A 22,316-nucleotide genomic window follows, 5' to 3' on the forward strand; every position below is an offset into this window, starting at 1 on the left:
AGAGTGTTACAGTAGTCTAGATGGAGAGTGTTACAGTAGTCTAGATGGAGAGTGTTACAGTAGTCTGGATAGTGTTATAGTAGTCTAGATGGAGAGTGTTACAGTAGTCTGGATGGAGTGTTACAGTAGTCTAGATAGTGTTACAGTAGTCTGGATGGAGTGTTACAGTAGTCTAGATGGAGTGTTACAGTAGTCTAGATGGAGAGTGTTACAGTAGTCTGGATGGAGTGTTACAGTAGTCTAGATGGAGTGTTACAGTAGTCTAGATGGAGTGTTACAGTAGTCTAGATGGAGAGTGTTACAGTAGTCTAGATGGAGAGTGTTACAGTAGTCTAGATGGAGTGTTACAGTAGTCTAGATGGAGTGTTACAGTAGTCTAGATGGAGTGTTACAGTAGTCTAGATGGAGTGTTACAGTAGTCTAGATGGAGTGTTACAGTAGTCTAGATGGAGTGTTACAGTAGTCTAGATGGAGTGTTACAGTAGTCTAGAAGGAGAGTGTTACAGTAGTCTAGATGGAGTGTTACAGTAGTCTAGATGGAGAGTGTTACAGTAGTCTAGATGGAGTGTTACAGTAGTCTAGATGGAGAGTGTTACAGTAGTCTAGATGGAGTGTTACAGTAGTCTAGATGGGGAGTGTTACAGTAGTCTAGATGGAGTGTTACAGTAGTCTAGATGGAGTGTTACAGTAGTCTAGATGGAGAGTGTTACAGTAGTCTAGATGGAGTGTTACAGTAGTCTAGATGGAGTGTTACAGTAGTCTAGATGGAGTGTTACAGTAGTCTGGATGGAGTGTTACAGTAGTCTAGATGGAGTGTTACAGTAGTCTAGATGGAGTGTTACAGTAGTCTGGATGGAGTGTTACAGTAGTCTAGATGGAGAGTTACAGTAGTCTAGATGGAGAGTGTTACAGTAGTCTAGATGGAGTGTTACAGTAGTCTAGATGGAGTGTTACAGTAGTCTGGATGGAGTGTTACAGTAGTCTAGATGGAGAGTTACAGTAGTCTAGATGGAGAGTGTTACAGTAGTCTAGATGGAGTGTTACAGTAGTCTAGATGGAGAGTGTTACAGTAGTCTAGATGGAGTGTTACAGTAGTCTAGATGGAGAGTTACAGTAGTCTAGATGGAGAGTGTTACAGTAGTCTAGATAGTGTTACAGTAGTCTAGATGGAGTGTTACAGTAGTCTAGATGGAGTGTTGCAGTAGTCTAGATGGAGAGTTACAGTAGTCTAGATAGAGTGTTACAGTAGTCTAGATGGAGAGTGTTACAGTAGTCTAGATGGAGAGTGTTACAGTAGTCTAGATGGAGAGTGTTACAGTAGTCTGGATGGAGTGTTACAGTAGTCTAGATGGAGAGTGTTACAGTAGTCTGGATGGAGTGTTACAGTAGTCTAGATAGTGTTACAGTAGTCTAGATGGAGTGTTACAGTAGTCTAGATGGAGTGTTACAGTAGTCTAGATGGAGTGTTACAGTAGTCTAGATGGAGTGTTACAGTAGTCTAGATGGAGAGTGTTACAGTAGTCTGGATGGAGTGTTACAGTAGTCTAGATGGAGAGTTACAGTAGTCTAGATGGAGTGTTACAGTAGTCTAGATGGAGAGTGTTACAGTAGTCTAGATGGAGAGTGTTACAGTAGTCTAGATGGAGTGTTACAGTAGTCTAGATGGAGTGTTACAGTAGTCTAGATGGAGTGTTACAGTAGTCTAGATGGAGTGTTACAGTAGTCTGGATGGAGTGTTACAGTAGTCTATATGGAGAGTGTTACAGTAGTCTGGATGGAGTGTTACAGTAGTCTAGATGGAGTGTTACAGTAGTCTAGATGGAGAGTGTTACAGTAGTCTGGATGGAGTGTTACAGTAGTCTAGATGGAGAGTGTTACAGTAGTCTAGATGGAGTGTTACAGTAGTTTAGATGGAGAGTGTTACAGTAGTCTGGATGGAGTGTTACAGTAGTCTAGATGGAGTGTTACAGTAGTCTAGATGGAGAGTGTTACAGTAGTCTGGATGGAGAGTTACAGTAGTCTAGATGGGGAGTGTTACAGTAGTCTAGATGGGGAGTGTTACAGTAGTCTGGATGGAGTGTTACTGTAGTCTAGATGGAGAGTGTTACAGTAGTCTGGATGGAGTGTTACAGTAGTCTAGATGGAGAGTGTTACAGTAGTCTGGATGGAGTGTTACAGTAGTCTAGATGGAGTGTTACAGTAGTCTAGATGGAGAGTTACAGTAGTCTAGATGGAGTGTTACAGTAGTCTAGATGGAGAGTTACAGTAGTCTAGATGGAGAGTGTTACAGTAGTCTAGATGGAGTGTTACTGTAGTCTAGATGGAGAGTGTTACAGTAGTCTGGATGGAGTGTTACAGTAGTCTAGATGGAGAGTGTTACAGTAGTCTAGATGGAGAGTGTTACAGTAGTCTAGATGGAGTGTTACAGTAGTCTAGATGGAGTGTTACAGTAGTCTAGATGGAGTGTTACAGTAGTCTAGATGGAGAGTTACAGTAGTCTAGATGGAGTGTTACAGTAGTCTAGATGGAGTGTTACAGTAGTCTAGATGGAGTGTTACAGTAGTCTAGATGGAGTGTTACAGTAGTCTAGATGGAGTGTTACAGTAGTCTAGATGGAGTGTTACAGTAGTCTAGATGGAGAGTTACAGTAGTCTAGATGGAGAGTGTTACAGTAGTCTAGATGGAGTGTTACTGTAGTCTAGATGGAGAGTGTTACAGTAGTCTGGATGGAGTGTTACAGTAGTCTAGATGGAGTGTTACTGTAGTCTAGATGGAGAGTGTTACAGTAGTCTGGATGGAGTGTTACAGTAGTCTAGATGGAGAGTGTTACAGTAGTCTAGATGGAGAGTGTTACAGTAGTCTAGATGGAGTGTTACTGTAGTCTAGATGGAGAGTGTTACAGTAGTCTAGATGGAGTGTTACAGTAGTCTGGATGGAGTGTTACAGTAGTCTAGATAGTGTTACAGTAGTCTAGATGGAGGGTTACAGTAGTCTAGATGGAGTGTTACAGTAGTCTAGATGGAGTGTTACAGTAGTCTAGATGGATAGTGTTACAGTAGTCTAGATGGAGAGTGTTACAGTAGTCTAGATGGAGTGTTACAGTAGTCTAGATGGAGTGTTACAGTAGTCTGGATGGAGTGTTACAGTAGTCTAGATGGAGAGTTACAGTAGTCTAGATGGAGAGTTACAGTAGTCTAGATGGAGAGTGTTACAGTAGTCTAGATGGAGTGTTACAGTAGTCTAGATGGAGAGTGTTACAGTAGTCTAGATGGAGTGTTACAGTAGTCTAGATGGAGAGTTACAGTAGTCTAGATGGAGAGTGTTACTGTAGTCTAGATGGAGTGTTACAGTAGTCTAGATGGAGAGTGTTACAGTAGTCTAGATGGAGAGTGTTACAGTAGTCTAGATGGGGAGTGTTACAGTAGTCTGGATGGAGTGTTACAGTAGTCTAGATGGAGTGTTACAGTAGTCTAGATGGAGTGTTACAGTAGTCTGGATGGAGTGTTACAGTAGTCTAGATGGAGAGTGTTACAGTAGTCTGGATGGAGTGTTACAGTAGTCTAGATGGAGTGTTACAGTAGTCTAGATGGAGTGTTACAGTAGTCTGGATGGAGTGTTACAGTAGTCTAGATGGAGAGTGTTACAGTAGTCTGGATGGAGTGTTACAGTAGTCTAGATGGAGTGTTACAGTAGTCTAGATGGAGAGTGTTACAGTAGTCTGGATGGAGTGTTACAGTAGTCTAGATAGTGTTACAGTAGTCTAGATGGAGTGTTACAGTAGTCTAGATGGAGTGTTACAGTAGTCTAGATGGAGTGTTACAGTAGTCTAGATGGAGTGTTACAGTAGTCTAGATGGAGTGTTACAGTAGTCTAGATGGAGTGTTACAGTAGTCTAGATGGAGTGTTACAGTAGTCTAGATGGAGTGTTACAGTAGTCTAGAAGGAGAGTGTTACAGTAGTCTAGATGGAGTGTTACAGTAGTCTAGATGGAGAGTGTTACAGTAGTCTAGATGGAGTGTTACAGTAGTCTAGATGGAGAGTGTTACAGTAGTCTAGATGGAGTGTTACAGTAGTCTAGATGGGGAGTGTTACAGTAGTCTAGATGGAGTGTTACAGTAGTCTAGATGGAGTGTTACAGTAGTCTAGATGGAGAGTGTTACAGTAGTCTAGATGGAGTGTTACAGTAGTCTAGATGGAGTGTTACAGTAGTCTAGATGGAGTGTTACAGTAGTCTGGATGGAGTGTTACAGTAGTCTAGATGGAGTGTTACAGTAGTCTAGATGGAGTGTTACAGTAGTCTGGATGGAGTGTTACAGTAGTCTAGATGGAGAGTTACAGTAGTCTAGATGGAGAGTGTTACAGTAGTCTAGATGGAGTGTTACAGTAGTCTAGATGGAGTGTTACAGTAGTCTGGATGGAGTGTTACAGTAGTCTAGATGGAGAGTTACAGTAGTCTAGATGGAGAGTGTTACAGTAGTCTAGATGGAGTGTTACAGTAGTCTAGATGGAGAGTGTTACAGTAGTCTAGATGGAGTGTTACAGTAGTCTAGATGGAGAGTTACAGTAGTCTAGATGGAGAGTGTTACAGTAGTCTAGATAGTGTTACAGTAGTCTAGATGGAGTGTTACAGTAGTCTAGATGGAGTGTTGCAGTAGTCTAGATGGAGAGTTACAGTAGTCTAGATAGAGTGTTACAGTAGTCTAGATGGAGAGTGTTACAGTAGTCTAGATGGAGAGTGTTACAGTAGTCTAGATGGAGAGTGTTACTGTAGTCTGGATGGAGTGTTACAGTAGTCTAGATGGAGAGTGTTACAGTAGTCTGGATGGAGTGTTACAGTAGTCTAGATAGTGTTACAGTAGTCTAGATGGAGTGTTACAGTAGTCTAGATGGAGTGTTACAGTAGTCTAGATGGAGTGTTACAGTAGTCTAGATGGAGTGTTACAGTAGTCTAGATGGAGTGTTACAGTAGTCTGGATGGAGTGTTACAGTAGTCTAGATGGAGAGTTACAGTAGTCTAGATGGAGTGTTACAGTAGTCTAGATGGAGAGTGTTACAGTAGTCTAGATGGAGTGTTACAGTAGTCTAGATGGAGAGTGTTACAGTAGTCTAGATGGAGTGTTACAGTAGTCTAGATGGAGAGTTACAGTAGTCTAGATGGAGAGTGTTACTGTAGTCTAGATGGAGTGTTACAGTAGTCTAGATGGAGAGTGTTACAGTAGTCTAGATGGAGAGTGTTACAGTAGTCTAGATGGGGAGTGTTACAGTAGTCTGGATGGAGTGTTACAGTAGTCTAGATGGAGTGTTACAGTAGTCTAGATGGAGTGTTACAGTAGTCTGGATGGAGTGTTACAGTAGTCTAGATGGAGAGTGTTACAGTAGTCTGGATGGAGTGTTACAGTAGTCTAGATGGAGTGTTACAGTAGTCTAGATGGAGTGTTACAGTAGTCTGGATGGAGTGTTACAGTAGTCTAGATGGAGAGTGTTACAGTAGTCTGGATGGAGTGTTACAGTAGTCTAGATGGAGTGTTACAGTAGTCTAGATGGAGAGTGTTACAGTAGTCTGGATGGAGTGTTACAGTAGTCTAGATAGTGTTACAGTAGTCTAGATGGAGTGTTACAGTAGTCTAGATGGAGTGTTACAGTAGTCTAGATGGAGTGTTACAGTAGTCTATATGGAGAGTGTTACAGTAGTCTAGATGGAGAGTGTTACAGTAGTCTATATGGAGAGTGTTACAGTAGTCTTTATGGAGTGTTACAGTAGTCTAGATGGAGTGTTACAGTAGTCTAGATGGAGTGTTACTGTAGTCTAGATGGAGTGTTACAGTAGTCTAGATGGAGAGTGTTACAGTAGTCTAGATGGAGAGTGTTACAGTAGTCTAGATGGAGTGTTACAGTAGTCTAGATGGAGTGTTACAGTAGTCTAGATGGAGAGTGTTACAGTAGTCTAGATGGAGAGTGTTACAGTAGTCTAGATGGAGAGTGTTACAGTAGTCTGGATAGTGTTATAGTAGTCTAGATGGAGAGTGTTACAGTAGTCTGGATGGAGTGTTACAGTAGTCTAGATAGTGTTACAGTAGTCTGGATGGAGTGTTACAGTAGTCTAGATGGAGTGTTACAGTAGTCTAGATGGAGAGTGTTACAGTAGTCTGGATGGAGTGTTACAGTAGTCTAGATGGAGTGTTACAGTAGTCTAGATGGAGTGTTACAGTAGTCTAGATGGAGTGTTACAGTAGTCTAGATGGAGAGTGTTACAGTAGTCTAGATGGAGAGTGTTACAGTAGTCTAGATGGAGTGTTACAGTAGTCTAGATGGAGTGTTACAGTAGTCTAGATGGAGTGTTACAGTAGTCTAGATGGAGAGTGTTACAGTAGTCTAGATGGAGTGTTACAGTAGTCTAGATGGGGAGTGTTACAGTAGTCTAGATGGAGTGTTACAGTAGTCTAGATGGAGTGTTACAGTAGTCTAGATGGAGAGTGTTACAGTAGTCTAGAAGGAGTGTTACAGTAGTCTATATGGAGTGTTACAGTAGTCTAGATGGAGTGTTACAGTAGTCTAGATGGAGAGTGTTACAGTAGTCTAGATGGAGTGTTACAGTAGTCTAGATGGAGAGTTACAGTAGTCTAGATGAGAGTGTTACAGTAGTCTAGATAGTGTTACAGTAGTCTAGATGGAGTGTTACAGTAGTCTAGATGGAGTGTTGCAGTAGTCTAGATGGAGAGTTACAGTAGTCTAGATGGAGAGTGTTACAGTAGTCTAGATGGAGTGTTACTGTAGTCTAGATGGAGAGTGTTACAGTAGTCTGGATGGAGTGTTACAGTAGTCTAGATGGAGTGTTACTGTAGTCTAGATGGAGAGTGTTACAGTAGTCTGGATGGAGTGTTACAGTAGTCTAGATGGAGAGTGTTACAGTAGTCTAGATGGAGAGTGTTACAGTAGTCTAGATGGAGTGTTACTGTAGTCTAGATGGAGAGTGTTACAGTAGTCTAGATGGAGTGTTACAGTAGTCTGGATGGAGTGTTACAGTAGTCTAGATAGTGTTACAGTAGTCTAGATGGAGGGTTACAGTAGTCTAGATGGAGTGTTACAGTAGTCTAGATGGAGTGTTACAGTAGTCTAGATGGATAGTGTTACAGTAGTCTAGATGGAGAGTGTTACAGTAGTCTAGATGGAGTGTTACAGTAGTCTAGATGGAGTGTTACAGTAGTCTGGATGGAGTGTTACAGTAGTCTAGATGGAGAGTTACAGTAGTCTAGATGGAGAGTTACAGTAGTCTAGATGGAGAGTGTTACAGTAGTCTAGATGGAGTGTTACAGTAGTCTAGATGGAGAGTGTTACAGTAGTCTAGATGGAGTGTTACAGTAGTCTAGATGGAGAGTTACAGTAGTCTAGATGGAGAGTGTTACTGTAGTCTAGATGGAGTGTTACAGTAGTCTAGATGGAGAGTGTTACAGTAGTCTAGATGGAGAGTGTTACAGTAGTCTAGATGGGGAGTGTTACAGTAGTCTGGATGGAGTGTTACAGTAGTCTAGATGGAGTGTTACAGTAGTCTAGATGGAGTGTTACAGTAGTCTGGATGGAGTGTTACAGTAGTCTAGATGGAGAGTGTTACAGTAGTCTGGATGGAGTGTTACAGTAGTCTAGATGGAGTGTTACAGTAGTCTAGATGGAGTGTTACAGTAGTCTGGATGGAGTGTTACAGTAGTCTAGATGGAGAGTGTTACAGTAGTCTGGATGGAGTGTTACAGTAGTCTAGATGGAGTGTTACAGTAGTCTAGATGGAGAGTGTTACAGTAGTCTGGATGGAGTGTTACAGTAGTCTAGATAGTGTTACAGTAGTCTAGATGGAGTGTTACAGTAGTCTAGATGGAGTGTTACAGTAGTCTAGATGGAGTGTTACAGTAGTCTATATGGAGAGTGTTACAGTAGTCTAGATGGAGAGTGTTACAGTAGTCTATATGGAGAGTGTTACAGTAGTCTTTATGGAGTGTTACAGTAGTCTAGATGGAGTGTTACAGTAGTCTAGATGGAGTGTTACTGTAGTCTAGATGGAGTGTTACAGTAGTCTAGATGGAGAGTGTTACAGTAGTCTAGATGGAGAGTGTTACAGTAGTCTAGATGGAGTGTTACAGTAGTCTAGATGGAGTGTTACAGTAGTCTAGATGGAGAGTGTTACAGTAGTCTAGATGGAGAGTGTTACAGTAGTCTAGATGGAGAGTGTTACAGTAGTCTGGATAGTGTTATAGTAGTCTAGATGGAGAGTGTTACAGTAGTCTGGATGGAGTGTTACAGTAGTCTAGATAGTGTTACAGTAGTCTGGATGGAGTGTTACAGTAGTCTAGATGGAGTGTTACAGTAGTCTAGATGGAGAGTGTTACAGTAGTCGATGGAGTGTTACAGTAGTCTAGATGGAGTGTTACAGTAGTCTAGATGGAGTGTTACAGTAGTCTAGATGGAGAGTGTTACAGTAGTCTAGATGGAGAGTGTTACAGTAGTCTAGATGGAGTGTTACAGTAGTCTAGATGGAGTGTTACAGTAGTCTAGATGGAGTGTTACAGTAGTCTAGATGGAGTGTTACAGTAGTCTAGATGGAGTGTTACAGTAGTCTAGATGGAGTGTTACAGTAGTCTAGATGGAGTGTTACAGTAGTCTAGAAGGAGAGTGTTACAGTAGTCTAGATGGAGTGTTACAGTAGTCTAGATGGAGAGTGTTACAGTAGTCTAGATGGAGTGTTACAGTAGTCTAGATGGAGAGTGTTACAGTAGTCTAGATGGAGTGTTACAGTAGTCTAGATGGGGAGTGTTACAGTAGTCTAGATGGAGTGTTACAGTAGTCTAGATGGAGTGTTACAGTAGTCTAGATGGAGAGTGTTACAGTAGTCTAGATGGAGTGTTACAGTAGTCTAGATGGAGTGTTACAGTAGTCTAGATGGAGTGTTACAGTAGTCTAGATGGAGAGTGTTACAGTAGTCTAGATGGAGTGTTACAGTAGTCTAGATGGAGAGTTACAGTAGTCTAGATGGAGAGTGTTACAGTAGTCTAGATAGTGTTACAGTAGTCTAGATGGAGTGTTACAGTAGTCTAGATGGAGTGTTGCAGTAGTCTAGATGGAGAGTTACAGTAGTCTAGATAGAGTGTTACAGTAGTCTAGATGGAGAGTGTTACAGTAGTCTAGATGGAGAGTGTTACAGTAGTCTAGATGGAGAGTGTTACAGTAGTCTGGATGGAGTGTTACAGTAGTCTAGATGGAGAGTGTTACAGTAGTCTGGATGGAGTGTTACAGTAGTCTAGATAGTGTTACAGTAGTCTAGATGGAGTGTTACAGTAGTCTAGATGGAGTGTTACAGTAGTCTAGATGGAGTGTTACAGTAGTCTAGATGGAGTGTTACAGTAGTCTAGATGGAGAGTGTTACAGTAGTCTGGATGGAGTGTTACAGTAGTCTAGATGGAGAGTTACAGTAGTCTAGATGGAGTGTTACAGTAGTCTAGATGGAGAGTGTTACAGTAGTCTAGATGGAGAGTGTTACAGTAGTCTAGATGGAGTGTTACAGTAGTCTAGATGGAGTGTTACAGTAGTCTAGATGGAGTGTTACAGTAGTCTAGATGGAGTGTTACAGTAGTCTGGATGGAGTGTTACAGTAGTCTATATGGAGAGTGTTACAGTAGTCTGGATGGAGTGTTACAGTAGTCTAGATGGAGTGTTACAGTAGTCTAGATGGAGAGTGTTACAGTAGTCTGGATGGAGTGTTACATTAGTCTAGATGGAGAGTGTTACAGTAGTCTAGATGGAGTGTTACAGTAGTTTAGATGGAGAGTGTTACAGTAGTCTGGATGGAGTGTTACAGTAGTCTAGATGGAGTGTTACAGTAGTCTAGATGGAGTGTTACAGTAGTCTAGATGGAGAGTGTTACAGTAGTCTAGATGGAGTGTTACAGTAGTCTAGATGGAGTGTTACAGTAGTCTAGATGGAGAGTGTTACAGTAGTCTGGATGGAGTGTTACAGTAGTCTAGATGGAGTGTTACAGTAGTCTAGATGGAGTGTTACAGTAGTCTAGATGGAGTGTTACAGTAGTCTAGATGGAGAGTGTTACAGTAGTCTGGATGGAGTGTTACAGTAGTCTAGATGGAGTGTTACAGTAGTCTAGATGGAGTGTTACAGTAGTCTGGATGGAGTGTTACAGTAGTCTAGATGGAGAGTGTTACAGTAGTCTGGATGGAGTGTTACAGTAGTCTAGATGGAGTGTTACAGTAGTCTAGATGGAGAGTGTTACAGTAGTCTGGATGGAGTGTTACAGTAGTCTAGATAGTGTTACAGTAGTCTAGATGGAGTGTTACAGTAGTCTAGATGGAGTGTTACAGTAGTCTAGATGGAGTGTTACAGTAGTCTATATGGAGAGTGTTACAGTAGTCTAGATGGAGAGTGTTACAGTAGTCTATATGGAGAGTGTTACAGTAGTCTATATGGAGAGTGTTACAGTAGTCTTTATGGAGTGTTACAGTAGTCTAGATGGAGTGTTACAGTAGTCTAGATGGAGTGTTACTGTAGTCTAGATGGAGTGTTACAGTAGTCTAGATGGAGAGTGTTACAGTAGTCTAGATGGAGAGTGTTACAGTAGTCTAGATGGAGTGTTACAGTAGTCTAGATGGAGTGTTACAGTAGTCTAGATGGAGAGTGTTACAGTAGTCTAGATGGAGAGTGTTACAGTAGTCTAGATGGAGAGTGTTACAGTAGTCTGGATAGTGTTATAGTAGTCTAGATGGAGAGTGTTACAGTAGTCTGGATGGAGTGTTACAGTAGTCTAGATAGTGTTACAGTAGTCTGGATGGAGTGTTACAGTAGTCTAGATGGAGTGTTACAGTAGTCTAGATGGAGAGTGTTACAGTAGTCTGGATGGAGTGTTACAGTAGTCTAGATGGAGTGTTACAGTAGTCTAGATGGAGTGTTACAGTAGTCTAGATGGAGTGTTACAGTAGTCTAGATGGAGAGTGTTACAGTAGTCTAGATGGAGAGTGTTACAGTAGTCTAGATGGAGTGTTACAGTAGTCTAGATGGAGTGTTACAGTAGTCTAGATGGAGTGTTACAGTAGTCTAGATGGAGAGTGTTACAGTAGTCTAGATGGAGTGTTACAGTAGTCTAGATGGGGAGTGTTACAGTAGTCTAGATGGAGTGTTACAGTAGTCTAGATGGAGTGTTACAGTAGTCTAGATGGAGAGTGTTACAGTAGTCTAGAAGGAGTGTTACAGTAGTCTATATGGAGTGTTACAGTAGTCTAGATGGAGTGTTACAGTAGTCTAGATGGAGAGTGTTACAGTAGTCTAGATGGAGTGTTACAGTAGTCTAGATGGAGAGTTACAGTAGTCTAGATGAGAGTGTTACAGTAGTCTAGATAGTGTTACAGTAGTCTAGATGGAGTGTTACAGTAGTCTAGATGGAGTGTTGCAGTAGTCTAGATGGAGAGTTACAGTAGTCTAGATGGAGAGTGTTACAGTAGTCTAGATGGAGTGTTACTGTAGTCTAGATGGAGAGTGTTACAGTAGTCTGGATGGAGTGTTACAGTAGTCTAGATGGAGTGTTACTGTAGTCTAGATGGAGAGTGTTACAGTAGTCTGGATGGAGTGTTACAGTAGTCTAGATGGAGAGTGTTACAGTAGTCTAGATGGAGAGTGTTACAGTAGTCTAGATGGAGTGTTACTGTAGTCTAGATGGAGAGTGTTACAGTAGTCTAGATGGAGTGTTACAGTAGTCTGGATGGAGTGTTACAGTAGTCTAGATAGTGTTACAGTAGTCTAGATGGAGGGTTACAGTAGTCTAGATGGAGTGTTACAGTAGTCTAGATGGAGTGTTACAGTAGTCTAGATGGATAGTGTTACAGTAGTCTAGATGGAGAGTGTTACAGTAGTCTAGATGGAGTGTTACAGTAGTCTAGATGGAGTGTTACAGTAGTCTGGATGGAGTGTTACAGTAGTCTAGATGGAGAGTTACAGTAGTCTAGATGGAGAGTTACAGTAGTCTAGATGGAGAGTGTTACAGTAGTCTAGATGGAGTGTTACAGTAGTCTAGATGGAGAGTGTTACAGTAGTCTAGATGGAGTGTTACAGTAGTCTAGATGGAGAGTTACAGTAGTCTAGATGGAGAGTGTTACTGTAGTCTAGATGGAGTGTTACAGTAGTCTAGATGGAGAGTGTTACAGTAGTCTAGATGGAGAGTGTTACAGTAGTCTAGATGGGGAGTGTTACAGTAGTCTGGATGGAGTGTTACAGTAGTCTAGATGGAGTGTTACAGTAGTCTAGATGGAGTGTTACAGTAGTCTGGATGGAGTGTTACAGTAGTCTAGATGGAGAGTGTTACAGTAGTCTGGATGGAGTGTTACAGTAGTCTAGATGGAGTGTTACAGTAGTCTAGATGGAGTGTTACAGTAGTCTGGATGGAGTGTTACAGTAGTCTAGATGGAGAGTGTTACAGTAGTCTGGATGGAGTGTTACAGTAGTCTAGATGGAGTGTTACAGTAGTCTAGATGGAGAGTGTTACAGTAGTCTGGATGGAGTGTTACAGTAGTCTAGATAGTGTTACAGTAGTCTAGATGGAGTGTTACAGTAGTCTAGATGGAGTGTTACAGTAGTCTAGATGGAGTGTTACAGTAGTCTATATGGAGAGTGTTACAGTAGTCTAGATGGAGAGTGTTACAGTAGTCTATATGGAGAGTGTTACAGTAGTCTTTATGGAGTGTTACAGTAGTCTAGATGGAGTGTTACAGTAGTCTAGATGGAGTGTTACTGTAGTCTAGATGGAGTGTTACAGTAGTCTAGATGGAGAGTGTTACAGTAGTCTAGATGGAGAGTGTTACAGTAGTCTAGATGGAGTGTTACAGTAGTCTAGATGGAGTGTTACAGTAGTCTAGATGGAGAGTGTTACAGTAGTCTAGATGGAGAGTGTTACAGTAGTCTAGATGGAGAGTGTTACAGTAGTCTGGATAGTGTTATAGTAGTCTAGATGGAGAGTGTTACAGTAGTCTGGATGGAGTGTTACAGTAGTCTAGATAGTGTTACAGTAGTCTGGATGGAGTGTTACAGTAGTCTAGATGGAGTGTTACAGTAGTCTAGATGGAGAGTGTTACAGTAGTCTGGATGGAGTGTTACAGTAGTCTAGATGGAGTGTTACAGTAGTCTAGATGGAGTGTTACAGTAGTCTAGATGGAGTGTTACAGTAGTCTAGATGGAGAGTGTTACAGTAGTCTAGATGGAGAGTGTTACAGTAGTCTAGATGGAGTGTTACAGTAGTCTAGATGGAGTGTTACAGTAGTCTAGATGGAGTGTTACAGTAGTCTAGATGGAGTGTTACAGTAGTCTAGATGGAGTGTTACAGTAGTCTAGATGGAGTGTTACAGTAGTCTAGATGGAGTGTTACAGTAGTCTAGAAGGAGAGTGTTACAGTAGTCTAGATGGAGTGTTACAGTAGTCTAGATGGAGAGTGTTACAGTAGTCTAGATGGAGTGTTACAGTAGTCTAGATGGAGAGTGTTACAGTAGTCTAGATGGAGTGTTACAGTAGTCTAGATGGGGAGTGTTACAGTAGTCTAGATGGAGTGTTACAGTAGTCTAGATGGAGTGTTACAGTAGTCTAGATGGAGAGTGTTACAGTAGTCTAGATGGAGTGTTACAGTAGTCTAGATGGAGTGTTACAGTAGTCTAGATGGAGTGTTACAGTAGTCTAGATGGAGAGTGTTACAGTAGTCTAGATGGAGTGTTACAGTAGTCTAGATGGAGAGTTACAGTAGTCTAGATGGAGAGTGTTACAGTAGTCTAGATAGTGTTACAGTAGTCTAGATGGAGTGTTACAGTAGTCTAGATGGAGTGTTGCAGTAGTCTAGATGGAGAGTTACAGTAGTCTAGATAGAGTGTTACAGTAGTCTAGATGGAGAGTGTTACAGTAGTCTAGATGGAGAGTGTTACAGTAGTCTAGATGGAGAGTGTTACAGTAGTCTGGATGGAGTGTTACAGTAGTCTAGATGGAGAGTGTTACAGTAGTCTGGATGGAGTGTTACAGTAGTCTAGATAGTGTTACAGTAGTCTAGATGGAGTGTTACAGTAGTCTAGATGGAGTGTTACAGTAGTCTAGATGGAGTGTTACAGTAGTCTAGATGGAGTGTTACAGTAGTCTAGATGGAGAGTGTTACAGTAGTCTGGATGGAGTGTTACAGTAGTCTAGATGGAGAGTTACAGTAGTCTAGATGGAGTGTTACAGTAGTCTAGATGGAGAGTGTTACAGTAGTCTAGATGGAGAGTGTTACAGTAGTCTAGATGGAGTGTTACAGTAGTCTAGATGGAGTGTTACAGTAGTCTAGATGGAGTGTTACAGTAGTCTAGATGGAGTGTTACAGTAGTCTGGATGGAGTGTTACAGTAGTCTATATGGAGAGTGTTACAGTAGTCTGGATGGAGTGTTACAGTAGTCTAGATGGAGTGTTACAGTAGTCTAGATGGAGAGTGTTACAGTAGTCTGGATGGAGTGTTACATTAGTCTAGATGGAGAGTGTTACAGTAGTCTAGATGGAGTGTTACAGTAGTTTAGATGGAGAGTGTTACAGTAGTCTGGATGGAGTGTTACAGTAGTCTAGATGGAGTGTTACAGTAGTCTAGATGGAGTGTTACAGTAGTCTAGATGGAGAGTGTTACAGTAGTCTAGATGGAGTGTTACAGTAGTCTAGATGGAGTGTTACAGTAGTCTAGATGGAGAGTGTTACAGTAGTCTGGATGGAGTGTTACAGTAGTCTAGATGGAGTGTTACAGTAGTCTAGATGGAGTGTTACAGTAGTCTAGATGGAGTGTTACAGTAGTCTAGATGGAGAGTGTTACAGTAGTCTAGATGGGGAGTGTTACAGTAGTCTAGATGGAGTGTTACAGTAGTCTAGATGGAGTGTTACAGTAGTCTAGATGGAGAGTGTTACAGTAGTCTAGATGGGGAGTGTTACAGTAGTCTGGATGGAGTGTTACAGTAGTCTAGATGGAGTGTTACAGTAGTCTAGATGGAGTGTTACAGTAGTCTGGATGGAGTGTTACAGTAGTCTAGATGGAGTGTTACATTAGTCTAGATGGAGAGTGTTACAGTAGTCTGGATGGAGTGTTACAGTAGTCTAGATGGAGTGTTACAGTAGTCTAGATGGAGTGTTACAGTAGTCTGGATGGAGTGTTACAGTAGTCTAGATGGAGTGTTACAGTAGTCTGGATGGAGAGTGTTACAGTAGTCTGGATGGAGTGTTACAGTAGTCTAGATGGAGTGTTACAGTAGTCTAGATGGGAGTGTTATAGTAGTCTAGATGGAGAGTTACAGTAGTCTAGATGGAGAGTGTTACAGTAGTCTAGATGGAGAGTGTTACAGTAGTCTAGATGGAGTGTTACAGTAGTCTAGATGGAGAGTGTTACAGTAGTCTAGATGGAGTGTTACAGTAGTCTAGATGGAGTGTTACAGTAGTCTAGATGGAGAGTGTTACAGTAGTCTAGATGGAGAGTGTTACAGTAGTCTAGATGGAGTGTTACAGTAGTCTAGATGGAGTGTTACAGTAGTCTAGATGGAGAGTGTTACAGTAGTCTAGATGGAGAGTGTTACAGTAGTCTAGATGGAGTGTTACTGTAGTCTAGATGGAGAGTGTTACAGTAGTCTAGATGGAGAGTGTTACAGTAGTCTAGATGGAGAGTGTTACAGTAGTCTAGATGGAGAGTGTTACAGTAGTCTAGATGGAGAGTGTTACAGTAGTCTAGATGGAGAGTTACAGTAGTCTAGATGGAGTGTTACAGTAGTCTAGATGGAGTGTTACAGTAGTCTAGATGGAGTGTTACTGTAGTCTAGATGGAGTGTTGCAGTAGTCTAGATGGAGAGTGTTGCAGTAGTCTAGATGGAGAGTGTTACAGTAGTCTAGATGGAGTGTTACAGTAGTCTAGATGGAGTGTTACAGTAGTCTAGATGGATAGTGTTACAGTAGTCTAGATGGAGAGTGTTACAGTAGTCTAGATGGAGTGTTACAGTAGTCTAGATGGAGTGTTACAGTAGTCTGGATGGAGTGTTACAGTAGTCTAGATGGAGAGTTACAGTAGTCTAGATGGAGAGTTACAGTAGTCTAGATGGAGAGTGTTACAGTAGTCTAGATGGAGTGTTACAGTAGTCTAGATGGAGAGTGTTACAGTAGTCTAGATGGAGTGTTACAGTAGTCTAGATGGAGAGTTACAGTAGTCTAGATGGAGAGTGTTACTGTAGTCTAGATGGAGTGTTACAGTAGTCTAGATGGAGAGTGTTACAGTAGTCTAGATGGAGAGTGTTACAGTAGTCTAGATGGGGAGTGTTACAGTAGTCTGGATGGAGTGTTACAGTAGTCTAGATGGAGTGTTACAGTAGTCTAGATGGAGTGTTACAGTAGTCTGGATGGAGTGTTACAGTAGTCTAGATGGAGAGTGTTACAGTAGTCTGGATGGAGTGTTACAGTAGTCTAGATGGAGTGTTACAGTAGTCTAGATGGAGTGTTACAGTAGTCTGGATGGAGTGTTACAGTAGTCTAGATGGAGAGTGTTACAGTAGTCTGGATGGAGTGTTACAGTAGTCTAGATGGAGTGTTACAGTAGTCTAGATGGAGAGTGTTACAGTAGTCTGGATGGAGTGTTACAGTAGTCTAGATAGTGTTACAGTAGTCTAGATGGAGTGTTACAGTAGTCTAGATGGAGTGTTACAGTAGTCTAGATGGAGTGTTACAGTAGTCTATATGGAGAGTGTTACAGTAGTCTAGATGGAGAGTGTTACAGTAGTCTATATGGAGAGTGTTACAGTAGTCTTTATGGAGTGTTACAGTAGTCTAGATGGAGTGTTACAGTAGTCTAGATGGAGTGTTACTGTAGTCTAGATGGAGTGTTACAGTAGTCTAGATGGAGAGTGTTACAGTAGTCTAGATGGAGAGTGTTACAGTAGTCTAGATGGAGTGTTACAGTAGTCTAGATGGAGTGTTACAGTAGTCTAGATGGAGAGTGTTACAGTAGTCTAGATGGAGAGTGTTACAGTAGTCTAGATGGAGAGTGTTACAGTAGTCTGGATAGTGTTATAGTAGTCTAGATGGAGAGTGTTACAGTAGTCTGGATGGAGTGTTACAGTAGTCTAGATAGTGTTACAGTAGTCTGGATGGAGTGTTACAGTAGTCTAGATGGAGTGTTACAGTAGTCTAGATGGAGAGTGTTACAGTAGTCTGGATGGAGTGTTACAGTAGTCTAGATGGAGTGTTACAGTAGTCTAGATGGAGTGTTACAGTAGTCTAGATGGAGTGTTACAGTAGTCTAGATGGAGAGTGTTACAGTAGTCTAGATGGAGAGTGTTACAGTAGTCTAGATGGAGTGTTACAGTAGTCTAGATGGAGTGTTACAGTAGTCTAGATGGAGAGTTACAGTAGTCTAGATGGAGAGTGTTACAGTAGTCTAGATGGAGAGTGTTACAGTAGTCTAGATGGAGTGTTACAGTAGTCTAGATGGAGAGTGTTACAGTAGTCTAGATGGAGTGTTACAGTAGTCTAGATGGAGTGTTACAGTAGTCTAGATGGAGAGTGTTACAGTAGTCTAGATGGAGAGTGTTACAGTAGTCTAGATGGAGTGTTACAGTAGTCTAGATGGAGTGTTACAGTAGTCTAGATGGAGAGTGTTACAGTAGTCTAGATGGAGAGTGTTACAGTAGTCTAGATGGAGTGTTACTGTAGTCTAGATGGAGAGTGTTACAGTAGTCTAGATGGAGAGTGTTACAGTAGTCTAGATGGAGAGTGTTACAGTAGTCTAGATGGAGAGTGTTACAGTAGTCTAGATGGAGAGTGTTACAGTAGTCTAGATGGAGAGTTACAGTAGTCTAGATGGAGTGTTACAGTAGTCTAGATGGAGTGTTACAGTAGTCTAGATGGAGTGTTACTGTAGTCTAGATGGAGTGTTGCAGTAGTCTAGATGGAGAGTGTTACAGTAGTCTAGATGGAGAGTGTTACAGTAGTCTAGATGGAGTGTTACAGTAGTCTAGATGGAGAGTGTTACAGTAGTCTAGATGGAGAGTGTTACAGTAGTCTAGATGGAGTGTTACTGTAGTCTAGATAGAGTGTTACAGTAGTCTAGATGGAGAGTGTTACAGTAGTCTAGATGTAGAGTGTTTTACAGTAGTCTAGATGGAGAGTGTTTTACAGTAGTCTACTTTAGATGTTACTATAGAATATGTAAAGTGCATTTCACACTGTCTCAGTGAAATCAAACTCTCTCTCTCTCTCTCCCTCCTCTCCCCCTCTCTCTCCCTCCTCTCCCCCTCTCTCTCCCTCCTCTCCTCCTCTCCCCCTCTCTCCCCCTCTCTCTCTCTCTCCCTCCTCTCCCCCTCTCTCTCCCTCCTCTCCCCCTCTCTCTCCCTCTCTCCCTCCCTCCTCTCCCCCTCTCTCTCTCTCTCTCTCCCTCCTCCCTCTCTCTCTCCCTCCTCTCCCTCTCTCTCCCTCCTCTCTCCCTCTCTCTCTCCCTCCTCTACCCCTCTCTCCCTCTCTCCCTCCCTCCTCTCCCCTCTCTCTCCCTCCTCTCCCTCCTCTCCCCCTCTCTCTCCCTCCTCTCCTCCTCTCCCCCTCTCTCTCCCTCCTCTCCCCCTCTCTCTCCCTCCTCCCTCTCTCTCTCCCTCCTCTCCCCCTCTCTCACTCTCTCTCTCTCCCTCCTCTCCCCCTCTCTCACTCTCTCTCTCTCCCTCCTCTCCCCCTCTCTCTCCCTCTCTCTCTCCCTCTCTCTCTCCCTCCTCTCCCCCTCTCTCTCCCTCCTCCCTCTCTCTCTCCCTCCTCTCCCCCTCTCTCTCCCTCCTCCCCCTCCTCTCCCCCTCTCTCTCCCTCCTATCCCCCTCTCTCCCCCTATCTCTCTCCCTCTCTCTCCCCCCCTCTCTCCCTCCTCCCCCTCCTTTCCCCCTCTCCCCCGTTCTCCCCCTCCTCTCCCCCTCTCTCTCCCTCCTCTCCCCCCACCCCTCCAGGTGTATACCTTTAACTCGGTGCGTAAATCCATGTCCACGGTGGTCCAGCAACCAGACGGATCCTTCAGACTGTTCAGTAAAGGAGCCTCTGAGATACTACTGAAGAAGTGAGGGGGAAACAAAACCAATCCTTCTAAACCATATCACTAACCAATCCTTCTAAACAATATCACTAACCAATCCTTCTAAACCATATCACTAACCAATCCTTCTAAACCATATCACTAACCAATCCTTCTAAACCATATCACTAACCAATCCTTCTAAACAATATCACTAATTCTACCTCTCGCTCTCTCTTTCACCCAGGTGTTCGTATATCATGGACGTTCATGGAGAGCCACGTAATTTCAGACCCAGAGACAGGGACGAGATGGTGAAACAGGTGACACACACACACACACACACACACACACACACACACACACACACACACACACACACACACACTTTATATGAATGTTACCAAATGTATTGTGATGAAACAGGTGATAGAGCCGATGGCGTGTGAAGGGTTAAGGACGATCTGTATCGCATTCCGAGACATTCCGTCTAATCCCGAGCCAGACTGGGACAACGAGGCAGACATCGTTACTCAGCTGACCTGCCTCACTGTGGTGGGCATAGAGGACCCCGTACGACCTGAGGTAGGGGGGGTGTTATGGTGCAGAGGGTTGTGATGGTAGGGGGTGTGTTATGGTATGGTGCAGAGGGATGTGATGGTAGGGGGTGTGTTATGGTATGGTGCAGAGGGTTGTGATGGTAGGGGGTGTGTTATGGTATGGTGCAGAGGGTTGTGATGGTAGGGGGTGTGTTATGGTGCAGAGGGTTGTGATGGTAGAGGGTGTGTTATGGTATGGTGCAGAGGGTTGTGATGGTAGGGGGTGTGTTATGGTATGGTGCAGAGGGCTGTGATGGTAGGGGGTGTGTTATGGTATGGTGCAGAGGGTTGGGATGGTAGGGGGTGTGTTATGGTATGGTGCAGAGGGTTGTGATGGTAGGGGGTGTGTTATGGTGTGGTGCAGAGGGTTGTGATGGTAGGGGGTGTGTTATGGTATGGTGCAGAGGGTTGTGATGGTAGGGGGGGTGGTATGGTGCAGAGGGTTGTGATGGTAGGGTGTGTGTTATGGTATGGTGCAGAGGGCTGTGATGGTAGGGGGTGTGTTATGGTATGGTGCAGAGGGTTGGGATGGTAGGGGGTGTGTTATGGTGTGGTGCAGAGGGATGTGATGGTAGGGGGTGTGTTATGGTATGGTGCAGAGGGTTGTGATGGTAGGGGGTGTGTTATGGTATGGTGCTGAGGGCTGTGATGGTAGGGGGGGTGTTATGGTATGGTGCAGAGGGTTGTGATGGTAGGGGGTGTGTTATGGTATGGTGCAGAGGGCTGTGATGGTAGGGGGGGTGTTATGGTATGGGGCAGAGGGTTGTGATGGTAGGGGGGGTGTTATGGTATGGTGCAGAGGGTTGTGATGGTAGGGGGTGTGTTATGGTATGGTGCAGAGGGTTGTGATGGTAGGGGGTGTGTTATGGTATGGTGCAGAGGGTTGTGATGGTAGGGGGGTGTGTTATGGTATGGTGCAGAGGGTTGTGATGGTAGGGGGTGTGTTATGGTATGGTGCAGAGGGTTGGGATGGTAGGGGGTGTGTTATGGTATGGTGCAGAGGGCTGTGATGGTAGGGGGTGTGTTATGGTATGGTGCAGAGGGTTGGGATGGTAGGGGGTGTGTTATGGTATGGTGCAGAGGGTTGTGATGGTAGGGGGGGTGGTATGGTGCAGAGGGTTGTGATGGTAGGGTGTGTGTTATGGTATGGTGCAGAGGGCTGTGATGGTAGGGGGTGTGTTATGGTATGGTGCAGAGGGTTGGGATGGTAGGGGGTGTGTTATGGTGTGGTGCAGAGGGATGTGATGGTAGAGGGTGTGTTATGGTATGGTGCAGAGGGCTGTGAGGGTAGGGGGTGTGTTATGGTATGGTGCAGAGGGTTGTAATGGTAGGGGGTGTGTTATGGTATGGTGCAGAGGGTTGTGATGGTAGAGGGTGTGTTATGGTATGGTGCAGAGGGCTGTGATGGTAGGGGGTGTGTTATGGTATGGTGCAGAGGGCTGTGATGGTAGGGGGTGTGTTATGGTATGGTGCAGAGGGCTGTGATGGTAGGGGGTGTGTTATGGTATGGTGCAGAGGGTTGTAATGGTAGGGGGTGTGTTATGGTATGGTGCAGAGGGTTGTGATGGTAGGGGGTGTGTTATGGTATGGTGCAGAGGGTTGTAATGGTAGGGGGTGTGTTATGGTATGGTGCAGAGGGTTGTGATGGTAGGGGGTGTGTTATGGTATGGTGCAGAGGGCTGGGATGGTAGGGGGTGTGTTATGGAATGGTGCAGAGGGTTGTGATGGTAGGGGGTGTGTTATGGTATGGTGCAGAGGGTTGTGATGGTAGGGGGTGTGTTATGGTATGGTGCAGAGGGTTGTGATGGTAGGGGGTGTGTTATGGTATGGTGCAGAGGGCTGTGATGGTAGGGGGTGTGTTATGGTATGGTGCAGAGGGTTGGGATGGTAGGGGGTGTGTTATGGTATGGTGCAGAGGGTTGTGATGGTAGAGGGTGTGTTATGGTATGGTGCAGAGGGCTGTGATGGTAGGGGGGTGTTATGGTATGGTGCAGAGGGTTGGGATGGTAGGGGGTGTGTTATGGTATGGTGCAGAGGGCTGTGATGGTAGGGGGGGTGTTATGGTATGGTGCAGAGGGCTGTGATGGTAGGGGGTGTGTTATGGTATGGTGCAGAGGGTTGTGATGGTAGGGGGTGTGTTATGGTATGGTGCAGAGGGCTGTGATGGTAGGGGGTGTGTTATGGTATGGTGCAGAGGGCTGTGATGGTAGGGGGTGTGTTATGGTATGGTGCAGAGGGTTGTAATGGTAGGGGGTGTGTTATGGTATGGTGCAGAGGGTTGTGATGGTAGGGGGGGTGTTATGGTATGGTGCAGAGGGTTGTGATGGTAGGGGGTGTGTTATGGTATGGTGCAGAGGGTTGTGATGGTAGGGGGTGTGTTATGGTATGGTGCAGAGGGTTGTAATGGTAGGGGGTGTGTTATGGTATGGTGCAGAGGGTTGTGATGGTAGGGGGTGTGTTATGGTATGGTGCAGAGGGTTGTAATGGTAGGGGGTGTGTTATGGTATGGTGCAGAGGGTTGTGATGGTAGGGGGTGTGTTATGGTATGGTGCAGAGGGTTGTGATGGTAGGGGGGGTGTTATGGTATGGTGCAGAGGGTTGTGATGGTAGGGGGTGTGTTATGGTATGGTGCAGAGGGTTGTGATGGTAGGGGGTGTGTTATGGTA

The 22,316-nt window shown here is 43.8% G+C and overlaps 1 protein-coding gene across 1 annotated transcript in view; it reads left to right on the forward strand.

The window, feature by feature from the left end:
- The window catches only part of LOC311116357 (plasma membrane calcium-transporting ATPase 3-like), a gene marked incomplete at both ends in the record, with an annotated part of 155,728 nt that extends 136,092 nt beyond the window's left edge, over positions 1-19,636 (forward strand). The window contains 3 exons of the mRNA XM_084191446.1: positions 18,990-19,096; positions 19,299-19,374; positions 19,478-19,636. Coding sequence (XP_084047572.1) covers positions 18,990-19,096; positions 19,299-19,374; positions 19,478-19,636 — 342 coding nt within the window. The remainder of the gene's footprint in view (positions 1-18,989; positions 19,097-19,298; positions 19,375-19,477) is intronic.
- Between the last annotated feature and the right edge of the window lie 2,680 nt (positions 19,637-22,316).

The sequence above is a fragment of the Coregonus lavaretus genome, assembly GCF_964263955.1.
Source record: "Coregonus lavaretus genome assembly, contig: HAP1_SCAFFOLD_491, whole genome shotgun sequence".
NCBI classification, from domain to species: domain Eukaryota; kingdom Metazoa; phylum Chordata; class Actinopteri; order Salmoniformes; family Salmonidae; genus Coregonus; species Coregonus lavaretus.